General features: G+C 53.0%; 2 protein-coding genes across 4 annotated transcripts; both read right to left on the bottom strand.

Annotated features, from left to right (window-relative positions):
* Positions 1–29: 29 nt before the first annotated feature.
* Positions 30–12,369, bottom strand: SRRT (serrate, RNA effector molecule). 2 transcript variants are annotated; one of them, XM_040634881.1, is made up of 20 exons: positions 12,123–12,369; positions 11,718–11,847; positions 7,474–7,602; positions 7,074–7,220; positions 6,631–6,819; positions 4,610–4,779; positions 4,300–4,484; positions 4,012–4,110; positions 3,810–3,927; positions 3,462–3,619; positions 3,056–3,117; positions 2,865–2,943; positions 2,417–2,605; positions 1,937–2,110; positions 1,689–1,842; positions 1,188–1,381; positions 872–1,028; positions 575–664; positions 329–455; positions 30–228 (listed from the first exon to the last, which is right to left on the bottom strand). In XM_040634881.1, exons 2-20 carry the CDS (start codon positions 11,837–11,839, stop codon positions 153–155), a joined length of 2,619 nt encoding a protein of 872 aa, XP_040490815.1. In that variant the 5' UTR covers positions 11,840–11,847; positions 12,123–12,369; the 3' UTR covers positions 30–152. The 2 variants fall into 2 exon arrangements, with proteins under 2 accessions (XP_040490815.1, XP_040490814.1); XM_040634880.1 differs by having other exon boundaries at positions 575–676; positions 12,123–12,368.
* A 947-nt stretch (positions 12,370–13,316) lies between these two features.
* On the bottom strand, positions 13,317–17,040 carry TRIP6 (thyroid hormone receptor interactor 6). 2 transcript variants are annotated; one of them, XM_008698438.2, is made up of 9 exons: positions 16,622–17,040; positions 16,241–16,368; positions 16,032–16,157; positions 15,377–15,754; positions 14,998–15,091; positions 14,724–14,893; positions 14,086–14,264; positions 13,700–13,820; positions 13,317–13,587 (listed from the first exon to the last, which is right to left on the bottom strand). In XM_008698438.2, the coding sequence occupies exons 1-9, from the start codon at positions 16,728–16,730 to the stop codon at positions 13,456–13,458; spliced, it is 1,437 nt and encodes a 478-aa protein (XP_008696660.2). In that variant the 5' UTR covers positions 16,731–17,040; the 3' UTR covers positions 13,317–13,455. The 2 variants fall into 2 exon arrangements, with proteins under 2 accessions (XP_008696660.2, XP_040490813.1); XM_040634879.1 differs by lacking the exon at positions 15,377–15,754 and having other exon boundaries at positions 16,622–17,032.
* Between the last annotated feature and the right edge of the window lie 43 nt (positions 17,041–17,083).

Raw genomic sequence — 17,083 nt, 5'->3', positions numbered from 1 at the left:
TTGGGAGAATCTGGGAAGGTACATAATAATCACTATGGAAGTGCTTTTATTGGCAGTAGGGTTGAACGTACAAAAAAAAAAACCTTCTCAGCTGGATGGGACGAGGCAGTCACAATTATAGACGATACCAGGAGTGAGGAAAAGTAGATGGCTCAAAAGAAGTCCACATCATCTGGAGCATCCAGGTCACGGTATTCCACAATGGCCCGTGGGTCTCCTCGGACCATCCTGTGAGATACGGAGGAGGTAAGATGGGAGGACAGTTGAGGGTCCCTGAAAGGGAACTTGAAGAGAGCAAGAAAGCTTAGACGTCTTAGCTCATTCTCACCTGTTCCGAGGCTTCCCAGGATAACCTCCTTGGCCTCGGAAGGCATCATAGTTCCCTCGGCCAGCACCATAGGGGGCATGAGGGTATGGAGGCCCTCCCGTGGGGACTGCAGGGCGGACAGCACCAGCTACGCAAGAGATCAGTGTTGAGTTGAAAACCTATGACCTCAACTATACCTTGGTTAAGCTTCCTTTCCCCCAGCCCCTCACAGCCACTAAGCCCTTCCCGGTCTTCCCCTATACTTACCTCCATAGCCCAAGATGGGGGGCCGGGGCTGACCATAGGGCATCAGGCCCTGGGGAGTCTGGTGTGGGTAGGGGAGTCCCGGGGTCAGGCCTGGGGGGAGTACAACATGGACAGGAACATGAATTACTGCGGGGGGGTTGGGGGGGGGACAGACTGGGGAACAACAACTGGCTTTTAAGAAATATTGCCTGACAGTAGGATAGAAAGTTCTCAGAGGATCACAGAATAAGAGAACTGGGAGTCCTTGAATAGTCGAGGGAGAGGAAATGTGGCAGACCCTCATGGATCGTATCTTACTCTGGGCAGGGCCAGGTGGCTGAGCTGGCTTGATCTCGGGCAGAGCTGGGCGCTTGGCATCAGTAAGAAAGTTGTTAAAAAATGCCACCTCCTTCTTCACTTCCTCAATCTTCTCTGCATGCTTGTTGAAGATATGTTTGCGTACAAACTCAGGGCCCTGGGTAAAGAAAGAGAGTCAGAAGAGAGCAATGTGGAAGGACAATCAACCTCCCCGCCCACCAATTCCAGAGCCAGTTCCTCCCCAGGCCTGAGGAGGTTTCCTGGCTCAACCCCCTCTGCCCACAGTTGTAACACACAACTCCCTAACATCCCAGACCTTGAATTTCTTGCCACTGAGAGGGCAAAGCCACTTATCCTTGCCCAGTTCCTGGGTGTTAGAGGTGACAAACTTTTCCACTTCCTGCTCAGGGTCTTTGCGACCCATCTTCTGAGCTTCTTCCTCGGAAAGAGATTCCCGTACACTCAGCAGTGGAGTCAGCTTCTCCTCAAATGTCTTCTGCCATTCTAGCACTGTGGTATGGGAACAGAGATAACAGCAGGTTGGAGAAGAGAGCCAGAAGCAAGGAATAAAAAGGAAGGAATAAGGGGCGCCTGGCTGGCTCAGTCAGAGCATGTGACTCTTGATCTCAGGGTCCTGAGTTTGAGCTCCACATTGGGCATAAAGATCATTTAAAAATAAAATCTTTAAAGAAAAAAAAAGGAGAGGATAAGAGGAGAGGATGGTAAGGCACTGCTACCAGAACAATCTAAGATCAGAGGCAGCTGAGGAGAAAGGGAAACCAAAGGGGAATCAGGAATGGGGAAGCTGGGAGCCCACCTTCTCCATGACTGATGCGGTTGGGTGGCATGGGCCCCCGAACATGGATGATGCCACAGCGGTTGGGCATTTCATCCTCATTGGGGTACTCGCAAGTGTTATAATAATCCAAGGAATGCACAATACGCAAATAGAGAAGGAGTTTGTCCAAAACCTGAGGGAAATGAAAATCCATGAGTCACCATACTCTTCTTGCCCCTTTGCTGCCCTCCCATGCCAGGACCTTGCCCGCCTGCTCTTGCTGGCACCTTGATCAGTTTTTCATCCCGCTCCACGTTGATCTCTGCTGGGTTCCCTTCCTTAGGGGGCTCCTCGGGGGGAGCCCCCCCACTGCTCCCCAGCAGCTCCTCCTCCTCCGCACTCACTTCCTCAATCAGATAGTCAGTGATATTCTTCAGGATTGGGTTCTGGGAGGGCAGACTCTGGTAGGGAGGAAGAAGGGCAAGTGAGACAACAAGAGAAAAATCTCAGAAGCTCCACATCTAAAGCAGAAAAGAATCCAGGGTTCACTTGGCCCATTACCACTGCTTCATTATTTGGCTTTTTCTTATTTATTCTAAGCTAGCCAATACATCGTCACTAATGCCAGTCTGTTCTATTGGAAGCTGGAGGTGCTGCCCAGATAGGATAAGAACAAGGGGTCAACGCTACAGACAAGACCAGAGGTGCCCATAGCAGACGACACGGTATCGGCTGCTTTTGGAAAAGTTCCACAGGGAGTCACTGACTGTTGGCAGGGGAGGTGTCCCAGGCTCAGAGGCCCAGAGCTGGGTCCTGTCATCCAGTGTATGGATCAGCTTGGCGGCCAGCTTGATGTCATTGCGCACTATCTGCTTGTGCTGGGTAATGCCGTTGATGTTGCGGACTCGACGGGTCAGGTCTCTGTTCACACCAGGGCTCAGCTCACACTCCCGGAGCTAGAGGGAACGAACGCAAAGTTCACTAACACTTGCCCAAGAAGGAGCAGCTCCAGGGACTGGCCCTACTGACAGCACCAGCGACTGGACCGTTAGCTCCCCGAGAACAGGGACCAGGAGAGGAGGATCTTATTCACAGACACCAGTATATACCTAACATGAGCAGACTGAATGGATGGACGGGGGTAGAACGAATGAATCAAAGAATAAAGGAATCCGAGGCGGTGTGCAGCAGAGAGAGCCCACTCTCAGCACTTACTCGGATATTCTGCAGGTTCCAACAGATCTCTTTGATGTTAACGCTGCGGTCAAAGGTCACCCAGCCACGACGGAAAAACCTACAGAAGAAAAGGTCAGCATAACCCTAGGGTAGAAGGGATACTGGCCACTAGCCTCCCCCTGTACCGTATCTCCAGGGTATCCAGGGTCACTCTTCGCTCCATTCCTCACCTCCTCTCAGGCTGGGGCTCTGACAGTGCTACACGCATGAAGCCTGGGTACCTTTTACAAAGCTGGAAAAGCAAAGCAACAGAAACCCCATTGAGCAATTCAACGTTTCACTTCTTCCTCCAATCCCCATGTCCTTAGAACCCTGGGAACTGCCTTTGAATCTTTACTCAAGTAAGGAAAAACCACAAAAGGGCTTCAGAATAATAGCACTTAAAAGCAAACAGTGCAGTCAGGGCCAGCCCACAAAAGACATGGGCCCATGAGAAGGGGCTTCCCTGTGAGAGAAACAGGGGTATATGTTAGAAGCAGAGTCACATTATCTTCTCCCCTGCCTCACCAGCTCCCCCTCCCTACCACCAAAGATGGAGCCTGGGTGCCATTCCCAATACCGCTTTGCCCCACTCACAGAAATGATCTCCGCCCGAGAGATGTTGGGCGCGATGTTGCGCATGAATAGGGAGCAAGTCTTATGGAGGGGCCGAGGTTTACATTCCAACCCAGGAGTGTCCTTTGGCTTCTCCCTTTCTTCCTCTTTGGGCTTCTCCTTTTCCTTGAGTGCCTCTTCTATGCAGAAAGTGGTGGGAGTTGGCGATTTTTTATTGTTGATTTTGGAGGGGAAGACACAAGCAGTCACGCTCCCACCTCCCCACCCTCATCTCCCAAAGGCGCGCCCTTACCAGTTTTACCCACTCCCACCTCTCCTACCCCTATTCAGTAGGAAGAGAATGGACTAGAAGCAGAAAATAAAACCGACCAGCCTCCTCCTTTTCTTCCTCAGCTTGGCCACTCTCCGACTCGGACTCGGACTCGGACACACTGCCTTCGTCAAAGCTGTCATCCCCACTGTGCTTCCTATTCCGCTTCTTGCTGCTCTGTGAGAGCCACAGCAATAGGAAGGGAGTCACATAACGAGGGTTCTGCACCTGACACCAATCCCCTGGCAAGAGATACCCTACCTTTTTGGCATCTTTCTCAGAGTCATCTTTCTTCTCTTCCTTGTCCCCATCACCCTCAGATTTCTTAGTTTTGTCATCGCTAGAACTGTCGTTTTCAGCCTGCAGGTACAGACAATCCCGGGCATGTCCATCTCCTCTTCAACCTTTCTCAGAGGGCCCAGTCCCGCCCTAGCCCTCCACCGCTCCGGGACCCAGCACACAGCCCTCCAGGCCCCCCGCCCACTGAAGCTGCTCCGTCCTCTTCCCCAGGTGCTCACAGGCAGCACCGAGCAAGCCCAGCACTCTGACCTGTTTGCCATCTTCTTTCTTGTCATCCTTATCATTGGCCTTGCGCTCTCCATCCCCCAGGCCTGGTCCAGCCCGGCCTTCCTCTTTCTTGCCGGGCTCTCCAGGCTTTCCTGCCTGCTCCTCCTCCTCCTCCTGCTCCAGGATGCGCAGATCATTCTCTGTCCCTCCTTCCATCTTAATCACAGCTACCAACAAAGGGAGCAGAGGTCACAATGGCCCTGGCCTACAGCCTCCGGCTTATCAGCTGACTTTTACTTCCCAACCAAGATCTTGGTCACCAGACACCCTCTTCCCTTCCCGATCCACACACCTGCATCCAGCATCTTGACAATGGCATCAGCTTTGTCTATGTCCAGGAGAAGATTATCAAACCAGCCACTCTCCATGAGGGACAGGAATACCCTCAGTCGGTTTTGCAGGGCCCCCCGGGCCTCCTGCCGACGCTTCCCCACCTCATCTGGGTGGTACTTAGACCGAAACCTGGGAAGGAAGTGGGGAGGGAAGAGACAAAATAGTCACTGGATGCCAGGGCCAGGACATGGGGAGGGGCCCAGGCAAGTCAGGGCTTAGCCCCCATCCTCTCACACCCACAAAAAAACCATGAAAGCAGAAAGACTGGGGAGAGGGGTGCACTAGAACCACCCAATACCCCCAAAAAGGAACCAGAGGTTATGCTCTGAGAAGATCTGGGGGAGAGCCAGGAACTAAGAGCTCTGGATTTGGGAAAAGCAATGACTACAGGGGGAGGCCAGAGTTAGAGAGGCAGAACGATTGCCCTGAGTCTCTGGAAAACACTCACTTAAAAAAGTGTAGTTTCCCAAAGCTTCCAAGAGGAAGGCTAAGGAAATAGTAGGCCCCAAAGAACCTCCCTCTCCTTGCCAACCCCAAACTTCAGTCATTAAAAGGGCTGCTCCCACCAACTCCCTCCATCCCTAGGTGGAAGACAGAGGGAAACCTGAAATGCACCAGATAGGAAAAGCCAAAAAAGGCAGAAAAGCTTTCTCCCCCCTTGGGAAGAAAAGCAGATGGTGGAGGGACAGGGAAAGACCAAAGGGAGAAACTGAAGTGCCCTTATAACCTCAGGTACTGCCCACAGGGAGAGAGAGAGAGGAGAGGGGTGGAGGATTAGGGTGGAGCATGGAAAGGCAACATTTAAAATAAGACCTTGGAGGGAAAAACAGAAGAAATGAGGAGTATGAGAAAAAGCAGAAAGGGAAAGTGTGAGAAAGTCCCAGAAATCGAAAACAAGGGGAAAAACTAAAGGCCAGAGAAACTGAAAAAACCAGAGGAAACAAGTGGTTAGGCAAGGAGCAAGGACAGGGACTGAGAAAGAATGAAAAGTACATGAGAGAATGAGACCAAGACACGGAGAAAGAAGAAAGAGGGGACAGTGACAGACAAAACAGAACAGAACCACAAGTTGAGCGTGAGAGGAAAGGAAAGCCGCAGGCATCACCTCCAGGATCTTTACCTTGGCCGCTTGGTCAAACAGAGCTCAAGATTTAACTAGCCGCGCCCAGGGCCCATGCTGGCAGGTGGGCCACCGGCTGGCTCCTGGCTGGGGCGTCCCGGCCCAGATGCCCCACCCCCGCGGGGCTCCGCGGTGGGGGCCCTGACTGACTAGCTGCCTGAGCATTCACATTCAGCTAAACCGCTGCATTGTGCACAGCAGTGCCCTGCCTGTCTGCCTGGCCGGGGCAGCGCAGCTCAGCCCAGGGGGCTCATGTATGGGCTGGGTATGGTGGGGGTGGAGGTGGGTTTGCTCCGAGCTCCGTCGATGAGCGGGTGTAGTTCCCAGTTCTGGCTCTTTTCAAGGAGGAGGAGCAGAAAGAGGATGAGGAGGAGGAGGAGCAGGAAGGGGGGAAAAGATGGTTGATTAAAATTAAAACATCCACAAAAGGAAAAAAATTAAAATTCTTTTTCTGTCAAACGACCCTGAGATCTTTGCTTTTTCTTGTCTGGATTCACGCGTTGCTTTTGGGAGAACACCACAGCCACACACAGGGTCCCGGCGATCAGGGATGACAATGACCCCATACCAGCAAGTGGGAAGCAGTCTGTCTGCTGCCCCAAGGGAACAGGTGGCTCTGGCCAGCTGCCTGGAGGTGTCCCACTCACTGAGGACAGAGGGGAAGCGAGGTGGGGTGGGAGGCCGTGGCAGACACTGAAGTGAGGAGGAGAACCCATCAGCCAATGCTGTTGTACTTCCCATCCCCCACCCCCAGGAAGTTCTGGATTGGGGAAAATGGGAAGAGGACAGGGCTGCAGGCTCCTGGCGGGGCCAGGGGAAACATGCTAGGGAACAGAGAGCAGGAAAACGGGGGCACTCACCACTCCTCATCTTTATGAGCCAAAAAGAAATCTTGCATCTGCTGCCTTCGAAAATCCAGCTTATAGTCATTATAGCGCTTTACAGCCTCTGTCTCATCCACAGAGTCATCCAATGACAGGAGAAACTCCTTGAAGGTCTTCATCACCGGTGGTGGCACGCCCAAGTCAATCTCTGCGATGCTGCCCAGCCTGGGGGGGGCCCGGTCAGGAAGTCTTGGTTGTGGGGGAAGAGGGTGGGGGGGATGGGGGAGCCAAGGTAGCCAGCTGCCCCCCTTCCTTTGCCCACCATGGACATCACCCCAGGCACCAACTGCTACCACCCCACAGGCACTCCTCTCTGTACCTAACCCACTTCCTGGCTCAGCCAGTCTTTGGCAATCCCGATCCATCCCCCAAACCAGCATCTCCCTTTTCCCAAGAACCCCAGAACCCCAGGTCTTTACCTGGCCTGGATAGGCAGAACATGGTGCTGCATGATGTGGACGTCTGGGTGGCCCCAGGGCTGAGGGGGGCCGTAAGTAGGGCCCCCACCCCCCCCAGCATAGGGCATCTCATAGCCACTGTGGTATGGGTCAGAGCTGTGCTCATCCCTGAGGGTGGGGGACACAAAAGTCAGACAGAGAAGGGAATCATGTCTCCAGAGCACGAAGGAGGATAGGACAGAAGAAGGGGCATATGGAATGTGGTCTCTCACCCAAAGGTTTAAGGGGATAAAAAAAGATGGGTTTATAAGAAGTCTGAGAAAATGAAATGACAAAGTCCTCAGCGAAAGTGAAGAACACAGCCGGGGCCAGGAGGAATTGAGGCTAAGAAGAGAAGCCAGAGAAACTGTTGCCACCTCACCAGTCTCGCCTCATGCGCTTCTGTGGGGGGCTGAGCTCATGGCGGGGAGGTGAGAAGCGCTCTCGCCGATTCCGGTCATAGTCCCGATATTCACCTCGACTGCGGCGCTCCCGGCCACGGTCCCACTCTCTGGCGATAAGAATGAGTAACAGTAATAGGATACAGACGGTCATGCTCCTGGACAGCCCCTTCCTATCCTGAGACACCAGACTAAAAGCCTACGATTACAAGATTATTCTCTAAACAGAAAAAGACTCTTGCTTACTGTCATCGCTTCAACCACTACCCTCAAGCGATGGCTCTCCAACTGTTCCTCCAGATCAGATCAGCACTAACAATCCCCGACTAGGCAGCCACGGCCACCTCAAATTTGACGTGTCAGGAGCAAGCTGTTATTTCTACCACTTCATGCCCAAGCTTGCTTCCCACCTCCTATTTCCCCCAGAGCGGGGATATCAACCATCACCAGGTATCCAACTTATCAAGTGTCACCCTCACAGCTCACGGGAGCTACTGACTTGCTAAGCCTCTGCCTCGGAGCCTATCAAAACTGTCCTCGTCCTTGCCCCATCCACAAACTGCCCTGTCCGTGTGCCCTGACCATGGTCATTTCCCCTGTAACTGCAGCATCTGGTCCCTCCCACTTCTCTCCTATCAAAGCAATCTTTCTCGGGGCGCCTGGGTGGCTCAGTTGTTAAGTGTCTGCCTTTGGCTCAGGGCATGATCCCGGAGTCCTGGGATCAAGCCCCGCATGAGGCTCCTCCACTGGGAGCCTGCTTCTTCCTCTCCCACTCCCCCTGCTTGTGTTCCCTCTCTCGCTGGCTGTCTCTCTGTCAAATAAATAAATAAAATCTAAAAAAAAAAAAAAAAAAAAAAAAAAAAAAAAAAAGCAATCTTTCTCAAACACAAATGCAATCATGCCAAGCCTTTCCTTGCTAAATGCCAGTCCACAACACTGTTCAAAACCTTGGTTCCTGCTGTCATTCCAGATTCTCCACCAGTTACCAGCTACCTCTATCCCAACCTTAACTATATAACAACCTCCTCTGCTCTGAGTGGTTTCCAAACTTTTGGTCTTGGGACCGCCACCCCCACCTCACACTCTAAAATCACTGCAGGGGCAGCTGGGTGGCTCAGTAGGTTAACCATCTGTCTTCAGCTCAGGTCATGATCCCAGGGTGCTGGGATCTGGCCCTGAGTCAGGGCTCCCTGCTCAGTGGGGAGTCTGCTTCTCCCTCTGCGCCCCACCCCTGCCCCACTCATGTGCAAGCGAGCACGTGCGCACACACTCTCTAATAAAATCTTTAAATAAATTAAAAAATTAAATAAAATTACAGATTTAAAGAGTTTTTGCTTATGTGGATGACATCAGTACTTACTGTTCTCAAATTAAAACAAGTCTATTAATTTTGAAGTTATATTATCAACACAAACTACATTTTTATGAAAAACAGCTATTTTCAAAAAAAACTTTTTAACGACCCACTGAGTGGCTCAGTCGGTTAAACATCTGCCTTGGGCTCGGGTCATGATCTCAGGGTGCTGGGATACAGCCCCATGTTCCCTGCTCAGTGGGGAGCCTGCTTTGCCCTCTCCACTCCCCCTGCTTGTGCTCCTTCTCGCTTTCTCTCTCAAATAAATAAAAACCTTTAAAAAAAAAACAAAAACAGTGCCATTGTTTTTGCAGTTAACAAATCTTTTAAGGCCTGGTTTAATACAGACAGCTGGATTCTCATTTACTTTTTTTTAAATTAATTTTATTTATTCATTTGAGAGAGAGAGGGCGCGCTCATGCACAAGCGCGGGGGGGCGGGGGGAGGCAGAGGGAGAAGGAGAAGCCGAATCCCAGCTGAGCAGGGAGCCCAACGCAGGGCCAGGGCCGGATCCCAGCACTCTGGGATCATAACCTGAACTAAAGGCAGACGCTTAACTGACTGAGCCACCCAGGCGCCCCCTCGTATTTACTTCTACATGCAATCTGTTGCAGTACATTCTTTGGTTGAAAAATATGGAGAAAATCTAGCCTCACAGATACATAGCTGGAAAAAGAGATACTTTAATAGTCTTTTCAGGTAACTGGGGATATTCTTTGATTACCCAAAACTTGACAAGAGTTTCTTTAAAGGCAAGTTGCAGCACTGAATCTGAAACCATATGAATGAACATTTTGTTCTCTGATACATTTAAATCCACTGTTCTACCTTGCTCTTTGAGTGGATCTTGACATATCTCATTATCCGATATCAAAATATCATATTCATTAACATCACTACCTATCTCGTCAGAGAAGTCTTAAAGTAATGGGAAACTGTCAAACTCACACTAGTAGCGCAAGTTTTCCAAAATTTTAGTTTTCGCTGGAAGTTCCACTTCCTCACTAGCAACAAAGCTAACAATTTTCCTTGAAGTAATAGATTCTTAGTCTGTTTTCAAGAATATATCAAAATACCCCAGTAGGATTAACTACTGTTTGACAATCTTTCATTTACGTACAAATGGAATCCCACCAAAAAACAAAACAAAACAAAACAAAAAAACCTGCTAGCTCAACTCAAAACTCAATCCCACACTCTTCTTTAAGATAACCACTGTACTCCTCCTTTACACAATGTAAGTGCTTTATGCATACTTCCCACTCATCATGTGTATTACAAAGAGGTATAGACAAGAATCCAACTTAATGAAATTTAAAAATTTTACTGCTTCATTAAGGACATTAAGTGAAACGGGCTTTTTTTTTTTTTTTAACTGCTTAGTGCCACTACCTTGATTTCCACTAAGACACCAGCAAATTTTCCACCAATGCTATGGCATCAACAATGCAAACATCAATACAGTGAAAACGACAATCCTACCTTAAAGTTGCTATAAAAATAGTTCTAACACCACAGATCCCTAGATCCCTCGGGTCTGTGGACCACATTTTGAGAACCGCTACTTTATTATCATTGGGGGGGGGGAGGGGCAGCAGGAGAGGGAGAGAATCTTATGCAAGGTCCATGCCCAGCAAGGAGCTCAGCGTGGGGCCAAACTGGACACTGTGAGATCATGACCTGAGCTGAAATCAATAGTCTGACACTTAATGGACTGAGCCACCCAGGAGCTCCTGAAAGCCACTACTTTAAAAAAAACAAAAAACAAAAACCTAGAATATGGGCTCTTTTCTGCACACAATTTTATGTTCCCAAGTCCAAACTGTTGACTCCACCTGTGCCTGGGGAATTCCCATTCATCTTTCCAAGTCTCGCTAAGTGTCACTCTCTTGCACTCTCACCAACATTATCACCTCCACCACTACTCCACTACCTTAGCTCTGCTCCTTCAACATTTCACCACCTTTATGATGATCTCTCATATATACTCAACTGCAACACACCCATTTGCCCTCCACTCCAAGCCCCAGACTATAAATTATTTAATCACAGTAACTACTTCTTACCCATCTTCAGAATTCAGAACACTTGTGATTTTTTTCTTTCTTAAAAAAAATTAGGGGGAAAAAGCGCCAGATGGTCTCCCCAGTGAAGAAATATACTGACTACAGACTAAAGGCTTTACTAAACACATTTTTCAAAATAACACTGCATGAATAAATATTACAGTAAGTCACCTCAAACTTTTCCCCCTGTAATGTTTTGTGATGTCCGTTAGATCAAAAAAATCGTTTCTCTTGATTAGTTTATTGGAAGGAAACGATGTCAGATGTCTCTCAATGGGAACACCTTAATGGTATTTAATTCAAAGACATCCCAGAAGGCTAATGACTAGCTGAGTCAAATCTAATCAGTTAACCTAACCCTCATTGTCCAAAAAAATCTTTCTAATTTCAGGGAAGACAACTACAAGAAGTTTAACCATATTCTGCCAGGGAACAGGTCTGGTCTGACAAGCTATCCAGTCGAGTCAATTCTAAACTTTCTTTGAATCAACCTTTTTGAGGAGTAACTTACAAACAACAAAACGCAGGCATCTTAAGTACATGCACAAATATTACTTCTTCCTCCTCAAACTGTCTTAGGTCTATTGCTTTGACCTTTTGGACATTTCAAAAATCGAGCCATAGCCAAAAAAAAAAAAAAACACAAAAAACTCTGGCCAAAAGCGAATAGGTTGAGCGACTTGAAACGGTCAAATATCAAGAGACTTCATGTCGTTCACCCTATAAAACTAAGAAAGGCAATACAATGAGGGCCGAGCGCCACAGAATGAGGCAGGGGGACAAAACTGAGCAAAGTAAGTCTTACCGGTCATTCCAATCGTCCCCTCGACGTCTTTCATCTCTTTCCCGGGAACGGTCATAGTCGCTGCGCTCCCTTCTGAACTTGTCCCTGCGCCTTCGGTCATACTCGTCATCGCTGTCACCCATGGCGCGGTCTGAGGGGGCCCGGAGCCCGGACAGGGGTGGTCAGAGTGCAGAACAATGACGAGGGGAGGAAAGGCTCCAGAGCTGCTCCGAAGCAGCACCCCCGCCTCCCTCCGCAAAGGCCAGCCTTCCGCTGTCCCCGCCATCCTAAGCCCTCTCCCCTAGCAGGTGGACGGCTCCGACACTCTACTGGCCCCCGGGGGTCTCCCTGCCCACGCCCGTCGGCCGCCCGAACCCGCTCCCGCCCGCCGCAGCCCCGGCTCTCCAGGCCCCGCCCCTCCCCCACCTGGGAGCGGTCGCGGCCGTTAGCCTCGCGCTCCCGCGGGCTAGTTTTCCGGGAGACCTGGGCCCGCCTCTTGCTTCGCGCGCGCGACGAGGACGGCGCGGACGATGAGAGGGAGACGCGGGGCTCTCAGCGAGGGGGCCAAGGAGACGAAGAGAAAGTGGGACAGCCGGGGATGGGCGGTCGCCGCGCGCCACTCGCGCTGCGCCTGCGTCACCGACAGAACGGGGCCCCAACCACAAACTACTCCCCCGCGGCCTGAACTGGAACTTAAAACGCAGAGCGAGAAGCTGGGGGCACCCGGGGATGATGGGAAGGGGCGGGGACTCGGAAGTCTCGCGCGCTTTCCCGGACGAGAACTGCGCGGAGGAGAGGAATTACGGGAGCCGAGGTGGACCAAGCGACACCTCGACGCCTTGGGAGGGCGGTAGGGCCTTCTGGGCTTGATGGAGAGCTTCCTCCGACCGAGGTCGAAGGTCGCTCTCCCTCGGATGTGTCCGGAGCCTGAACCAGTTCATGTACAGTTGTTGACCTCCACCACCCTGCTCGGGGAGCCTCCTGCCTTCATCCAGGGCTGTTTTCCCTTTCTTCTGGCGCAGGGCACGGAGTTGGGGAGTGCAGGCGTTTAGCGGGATAAAGCAACCATTTTAAAGCATCTCCCACCATTTTGTGCTGCACCAGAGACCCAGGTTTTATTGCCGCCTCAATATTTACCACCAGCAAACCCGTTACCGCTGTTCCTCAACAGACACCCCCCATCTCGTAGGCGAAACTGGGAAATCTGCCTTATCCCCAACCAGTACTTGGTCGGGATAGGTTATAGGTTGAGGTCTTGATCAACGGGCGGAGTCTGGCCTGCGCCAGATTAAATGCACCACCACCCCAGAGATAACACCAAGTCCTTGTTCAGGGAGTGCAGTGTTAAGGTTTAATAGGAAATGCTGCCTCCTTGGAGAATGCTGCAGCCTTACTCCAAGCACGGAGAGGAGGGGTGTCTTTACACCAAACTACGTTTGCAAGAGTGTATAGTGGAGTTGCAAAAATCTAGGTCTACAAAGACCCAGCCAGGTTCTGATCTTGGTACTGCCATTTGGGAAACATACAATCTGAGGAGATCACTTCTACAAAAATGCAGTCGCAACAGCTGTGCTTGTGTGAGGCTGCTGTGAAAATCAGATGAGACAGTACACTTGAAAGTGTTTTGTAAACTCTTGAGGGATTATTATTTCATGATTGGAGGAAGAGGACACAGCATTTGGTGGCAAAGTTGTAAAGGTAGATGTCAGGGAGGGTGGCTGATGGGAAGGGGGAGTGTAACAGGTGCTTCTGGGAAGACTCAGCAGTCGGTGGTGACGGTGGCTGAGAGCTCCTGGATGCGCCAGGCACTGCACGCCTTGCACAAGATGTGCCCATCCAGCGGGTAGCAGCCCTGACATTCGCCCTCAGAGGAGAGCAGCAGCCCACACTCCTGTTAAGACAGAACCAACAGCTTTCTATCAGGCCTGAAGCCCTGGGTTCTACCAGACCCAGCACCCCAGGCCCCAAGAACCTCCCATTCCCCCTTGCCCAGGCCCCCTGACCTCGCACTTATAACAGCCAATGTGAAAACTGCGATCCAGAGCAACGATTCGTACAGTCTCTTCCTGACCTGGCTCAGGCATGATGGCCCCACCACACACAGAGCATCGTGGGGCAAACTTCCTGGGGGGGAAGGGAACCAAGGAGGCTATCAAACCCCTGAGTTGGAGGGGACTAACAGTGGAGCCCAGAGAAGGTGGGATATGCGAGGGAACGGGAGAGGCCAGAGGTATGGTCTTGGATCTTAGAAGAGACAGTGATGGATAATAAAAAAGAGACAAAGCCAGAGGTGGGAAACTGGAGAGGCTGGTACTGGGGCATGAAGGAGAAATGAGGAAGATGGGGAGGGTCAGACATCCTGAAACAAAGATGGGAGACCCAGCCTGACCTGTGGAAGTCCTCGATGCAGTGGATCTGGCTGGTGGCATCCACTGTGAAAGGGATGCCATCGAGGCCACGGTGGCACACCACACAGGTGAAGCAGCTAGGATGGTAGGCCTTCCCCATAGCCCGCAGGATCCGGTCCAGGATGGGTTGGGAGCACGTGGAGCACTTCTCCAGGGTGGCCTGTTAGGAAGGAGGGTGGGAAGTTCAGGGCTGAGGAGGCCCAGGCCAGGCAGGTACCCTGCTGGCCCACCCTAGAAGGGATTCAGTGCAAAGTGGCCTTGAACAGATCTGAGTATAAATCCCAGCACTGCAGCTTCCTGGAGAAGTGATTTAGCCTCTGAGCTTCGGGTTCCTTCAGGAGGAACAGCTGCTTCACAGGGGCGGTGGTGTGGGAATTCAACATATAACCCTCAATTCTAAAATAAACGTCTCACGAAGAGACTGTTGTCCTTTCCCTCCAGTAGCCAGTGATTTAGCTACTTTGGTAATTCCTCCCTTCTTTTGTATCAGTTTAGTCCCCCAGCTTTGAGCTCCGTTCCTCTTTGGGGCTTGGACATCTAGTCCCCACCTTCAGTGGGAGCCCCTTCGTCCGGCTGGTGACTCCAGCACCCACCGCAACCCCCCAGCATGCCCACTCACCACATAGCAGCTCTCACAGTACGCCCTCCTCTCCACAGCATAGAAATGCTGGCCCCGAAGCTGGGCCCGGCACGTCGAGCACACAAAGCAGCCAACGTGAAAGACGCGGTCCAGGGCCACAACGCCAGCCCCGTCCCCAACCACGTCTTCTCCGCAGCCGCCACAGCGCCCTGGAGACAGAGAGGGACAATCAGTGCAGATCAGGAAGGTGGATTTGCGGTCCCTCTAACTCTCCACTCTTGTCCCCCGCTCTTCCCACCTCCGGTCAGCTCACCAAAGTATTCCCCGGTGGGAGGGTGATTCATGTCATGCACCAGCTTCTTGGTCAGCCTCTCCAGCTCCTCCTCAGGAGGCTGGCTCAGGGGGACCTGCGAGGGGGGAATCAGGGGTTTGGCCCTACCTCTAGCTCCCTGCGCTGTCAAACTTCCTGAAGGGGACCAGGCAGTTCCACCCGGAAAGCTCATCTGAGGAGGTCTCGGCCCAGGGCCCAGGGGCACGCCTCCAGGAGCCAATGTATAGCTCCAGCACCTCCCTCTCGTATCTCCTAGCCAGCACCACATCCCAGGCCTCTGACAACCAGGACACTAAACACCACCCCCGCCCCACCCAATCAGTGTCTGTGAGGACCCCAAATCCCAGTACCTGAGGCTTACCTGGGGCCCGTACCCGCCTCCTCTTCCTCCTCCTGCAGCCTCCTCTTTACCCCCTGGCCCTGGCTCACGGTGGCTCCTATAGCCAGCCCCCCAGACTTCACCTCGGCCTAGGAGAGGAAAGTGGGGGCCTGGGAGGGCCCCGGAGGCCTGAGAGGCCCCCCGCCTGGGAGGGCCGCAGCCTCTCACTGGTTGTGCCACCTTCACTTGCACAGGGAAGGCAGGGCCAGCGGGGGTGCTGGCTGTAGCATAGGAGGCCGGAGTGGGGCCCCCATAGGGGGACGCTGAGAGCTGTTGGGGAGGAATAGGAACACCCCCTCCATTCGGCTTCAGGGAGCCTGAGCCCGTGCGGTAGGCATGGGGCTGAGGGGGCTCATAAGCCTGGGGAGAAACACAGACCAGGAGTGAGCAGGCCCGTTCCAGGACACATACCTGTGGGAACCCCCTGTGTGTGTGACCCCAGGGTAAGCGCTGGTCTTTGACAACGGCTCACACTCAAGAGGCTAACAACCCAGTAAGCTCTGGCGGCTCAGCTTCTTCCATGCACTGGGGGTGGGGGCGGGGGTGGGGGTCTAGCTTGAGAATCTAGAGAAGGGACCAAGCTGGGGAGTGGGGAGGAGGGCAGGAGACAAGGAGCAGGGGGGGACGGGGGGGTCACCTGCCGGTCTGACCGCCGTGGGCCATGACCACGACCTCCATCCAGCTCAGCCAGCATGCTGGTCAGCGAATCTATCTCAGCATCCAGGCTCCCTGGATGCAAGGCCCCCCTGTCTGGGGGGAGCCCCTGGGGATGAAGCAAAACCAGGGAAAATTCAGATCACTTGCCCCGGGGGCCCCCACCTCCCACCCCCTAAGTCCAGTTCTCACCTGTGAGCGTTGGGGTGCTCCATGGCACCCCACCCAGGCGAGCCCCCGATCATCAGGTCCCCCGGGGGCCTGGTAACACTGCTCAGATGGGAGGGGGCAAAAATTGACCCTGGGGTGGGGCTGAAGTGCTGGGGTGAGGGAAGAGAGAGCCAAGGTGGGGATGGGGAAGGAGAGGAGGGTGACACGTGTGGAGGCTGCCCTCTTGGGTCCCTCTTCTCTCCTCCCCCACACACCTGGGGTCTGAGAACAGAGCAGGAGGAGCAGGAAGCCGGAAGGGCTTCAGAGAAGGGGTGGCAGGGACAGGTGGGAGGCAGGAGCCAGAAGGCAGGGGTGAGGGCGGAATGGCCAGTGGCCCCCTCGGTGGCACTGGGGCTGCCTTACCTGCTCCGTGGGCTGGCGGCGGCCCCGGGGCGCCTCGGGGGAGTGCTCTCCCCTGAGGGGCTCTTGCAGGCTCCAGCTGCCTTGGGGGGAGCCAGGTGGGCCCCGACATGGCCTGGAACAGGAGACTCCAGACAGCAGTCAGGCCCCGTGGAGCCCCAAGCCTCTGGTCTTGACCCCTTCTCCCGTCCCACACCTCGTTTGGAACTCCAGGAAAGAAACTTTTTCTGGCTTTTTTTTTTCCCCTTCCTCCCTAATTTTGGGGACAGCCACGCCCCCAGTGACGTCACCGCATTCCTGGGGGAGGGTCACGTGGCCCCCTAGGCCCTAAACCGCCGTCCCTCCCCCAGTCAGCCCCCTCCTGCTGAGCAGGGAGGGCTTTCCAGGGCCGCCTGCGTTTCTCCCCGTCCCCCCAGACCGGCGCCCCAGGTCTTGCACATGGCCACCTCACCGCTGGGACGCTCC

The sequence above is a fragment of the Ursus maritimus genome, unplaced genomic scaffold (assembly GCF_017311325.1).
Source record: "Ursus maritimus isolate PB19 unplaced genomic scaffold, ASM1731132v1 scaffold_2, whole genome shotgun sequence".
Classification (NCBI taxonomy): domain Eukaryota; kingdom Metazoa; phylum Chordata; class Mammalia; order Carnivora; family Ursidae; genus Ursus; species Ursus maritimus.
Note: the sequence above shows the minus strand (reverse complement) of the source record. Positions and strands in the feature narration are given on the sequence as shown.

Excerpts from the sequence above, each read along its gene's own strand:
- SRRT (XM_040634880.1), bottom strand. The coding sequence starts at position 11,839 with ATGGGTGACAGCGATGACGAGTATGACCGAAGGCGCAGGGACAAGTTC. Across the intron at positions 4,485-4,609 it reads TGTCAAGATGCTGGATGCAG|CTGTGATTAAGATGGAAGGA; the intron begins GTGTGTGGATCG and ends CTTTGTTGGTAG. Across the intron at positions 3,118-3,461 it reads CTCGGGCGGAGATCATTTCT|CTTTGTAAAAGGTACCCAGG; the intron begins GTGAGTGGGGCA and ends TTGCTTTTCCAG.
- TRIP6 (XM_008698438.2), bottom strand. The coding sequence starts at position 16,730 with ATGTCGGGGCCCACCTGGCTCCCCCCAAGGCAGCTGGAGCCTGCAAGA. Across the intron at positions 16,369-16,621 it reads GCCGCCAGCCCACGGAGCAG|CACTTCAGCCCCACCCCAGG; the intron begins GTAAGGCAGCCC and ends CCCTCACCCCAG. Across the intron at positions 13,821-14,085 it reads TGCATCGAGGACTTCCACAG|GAAGTTTGCCCCACGATGCT; the intron begins GTCAGGCTGGGT and ends CTTCCCCCCCAG.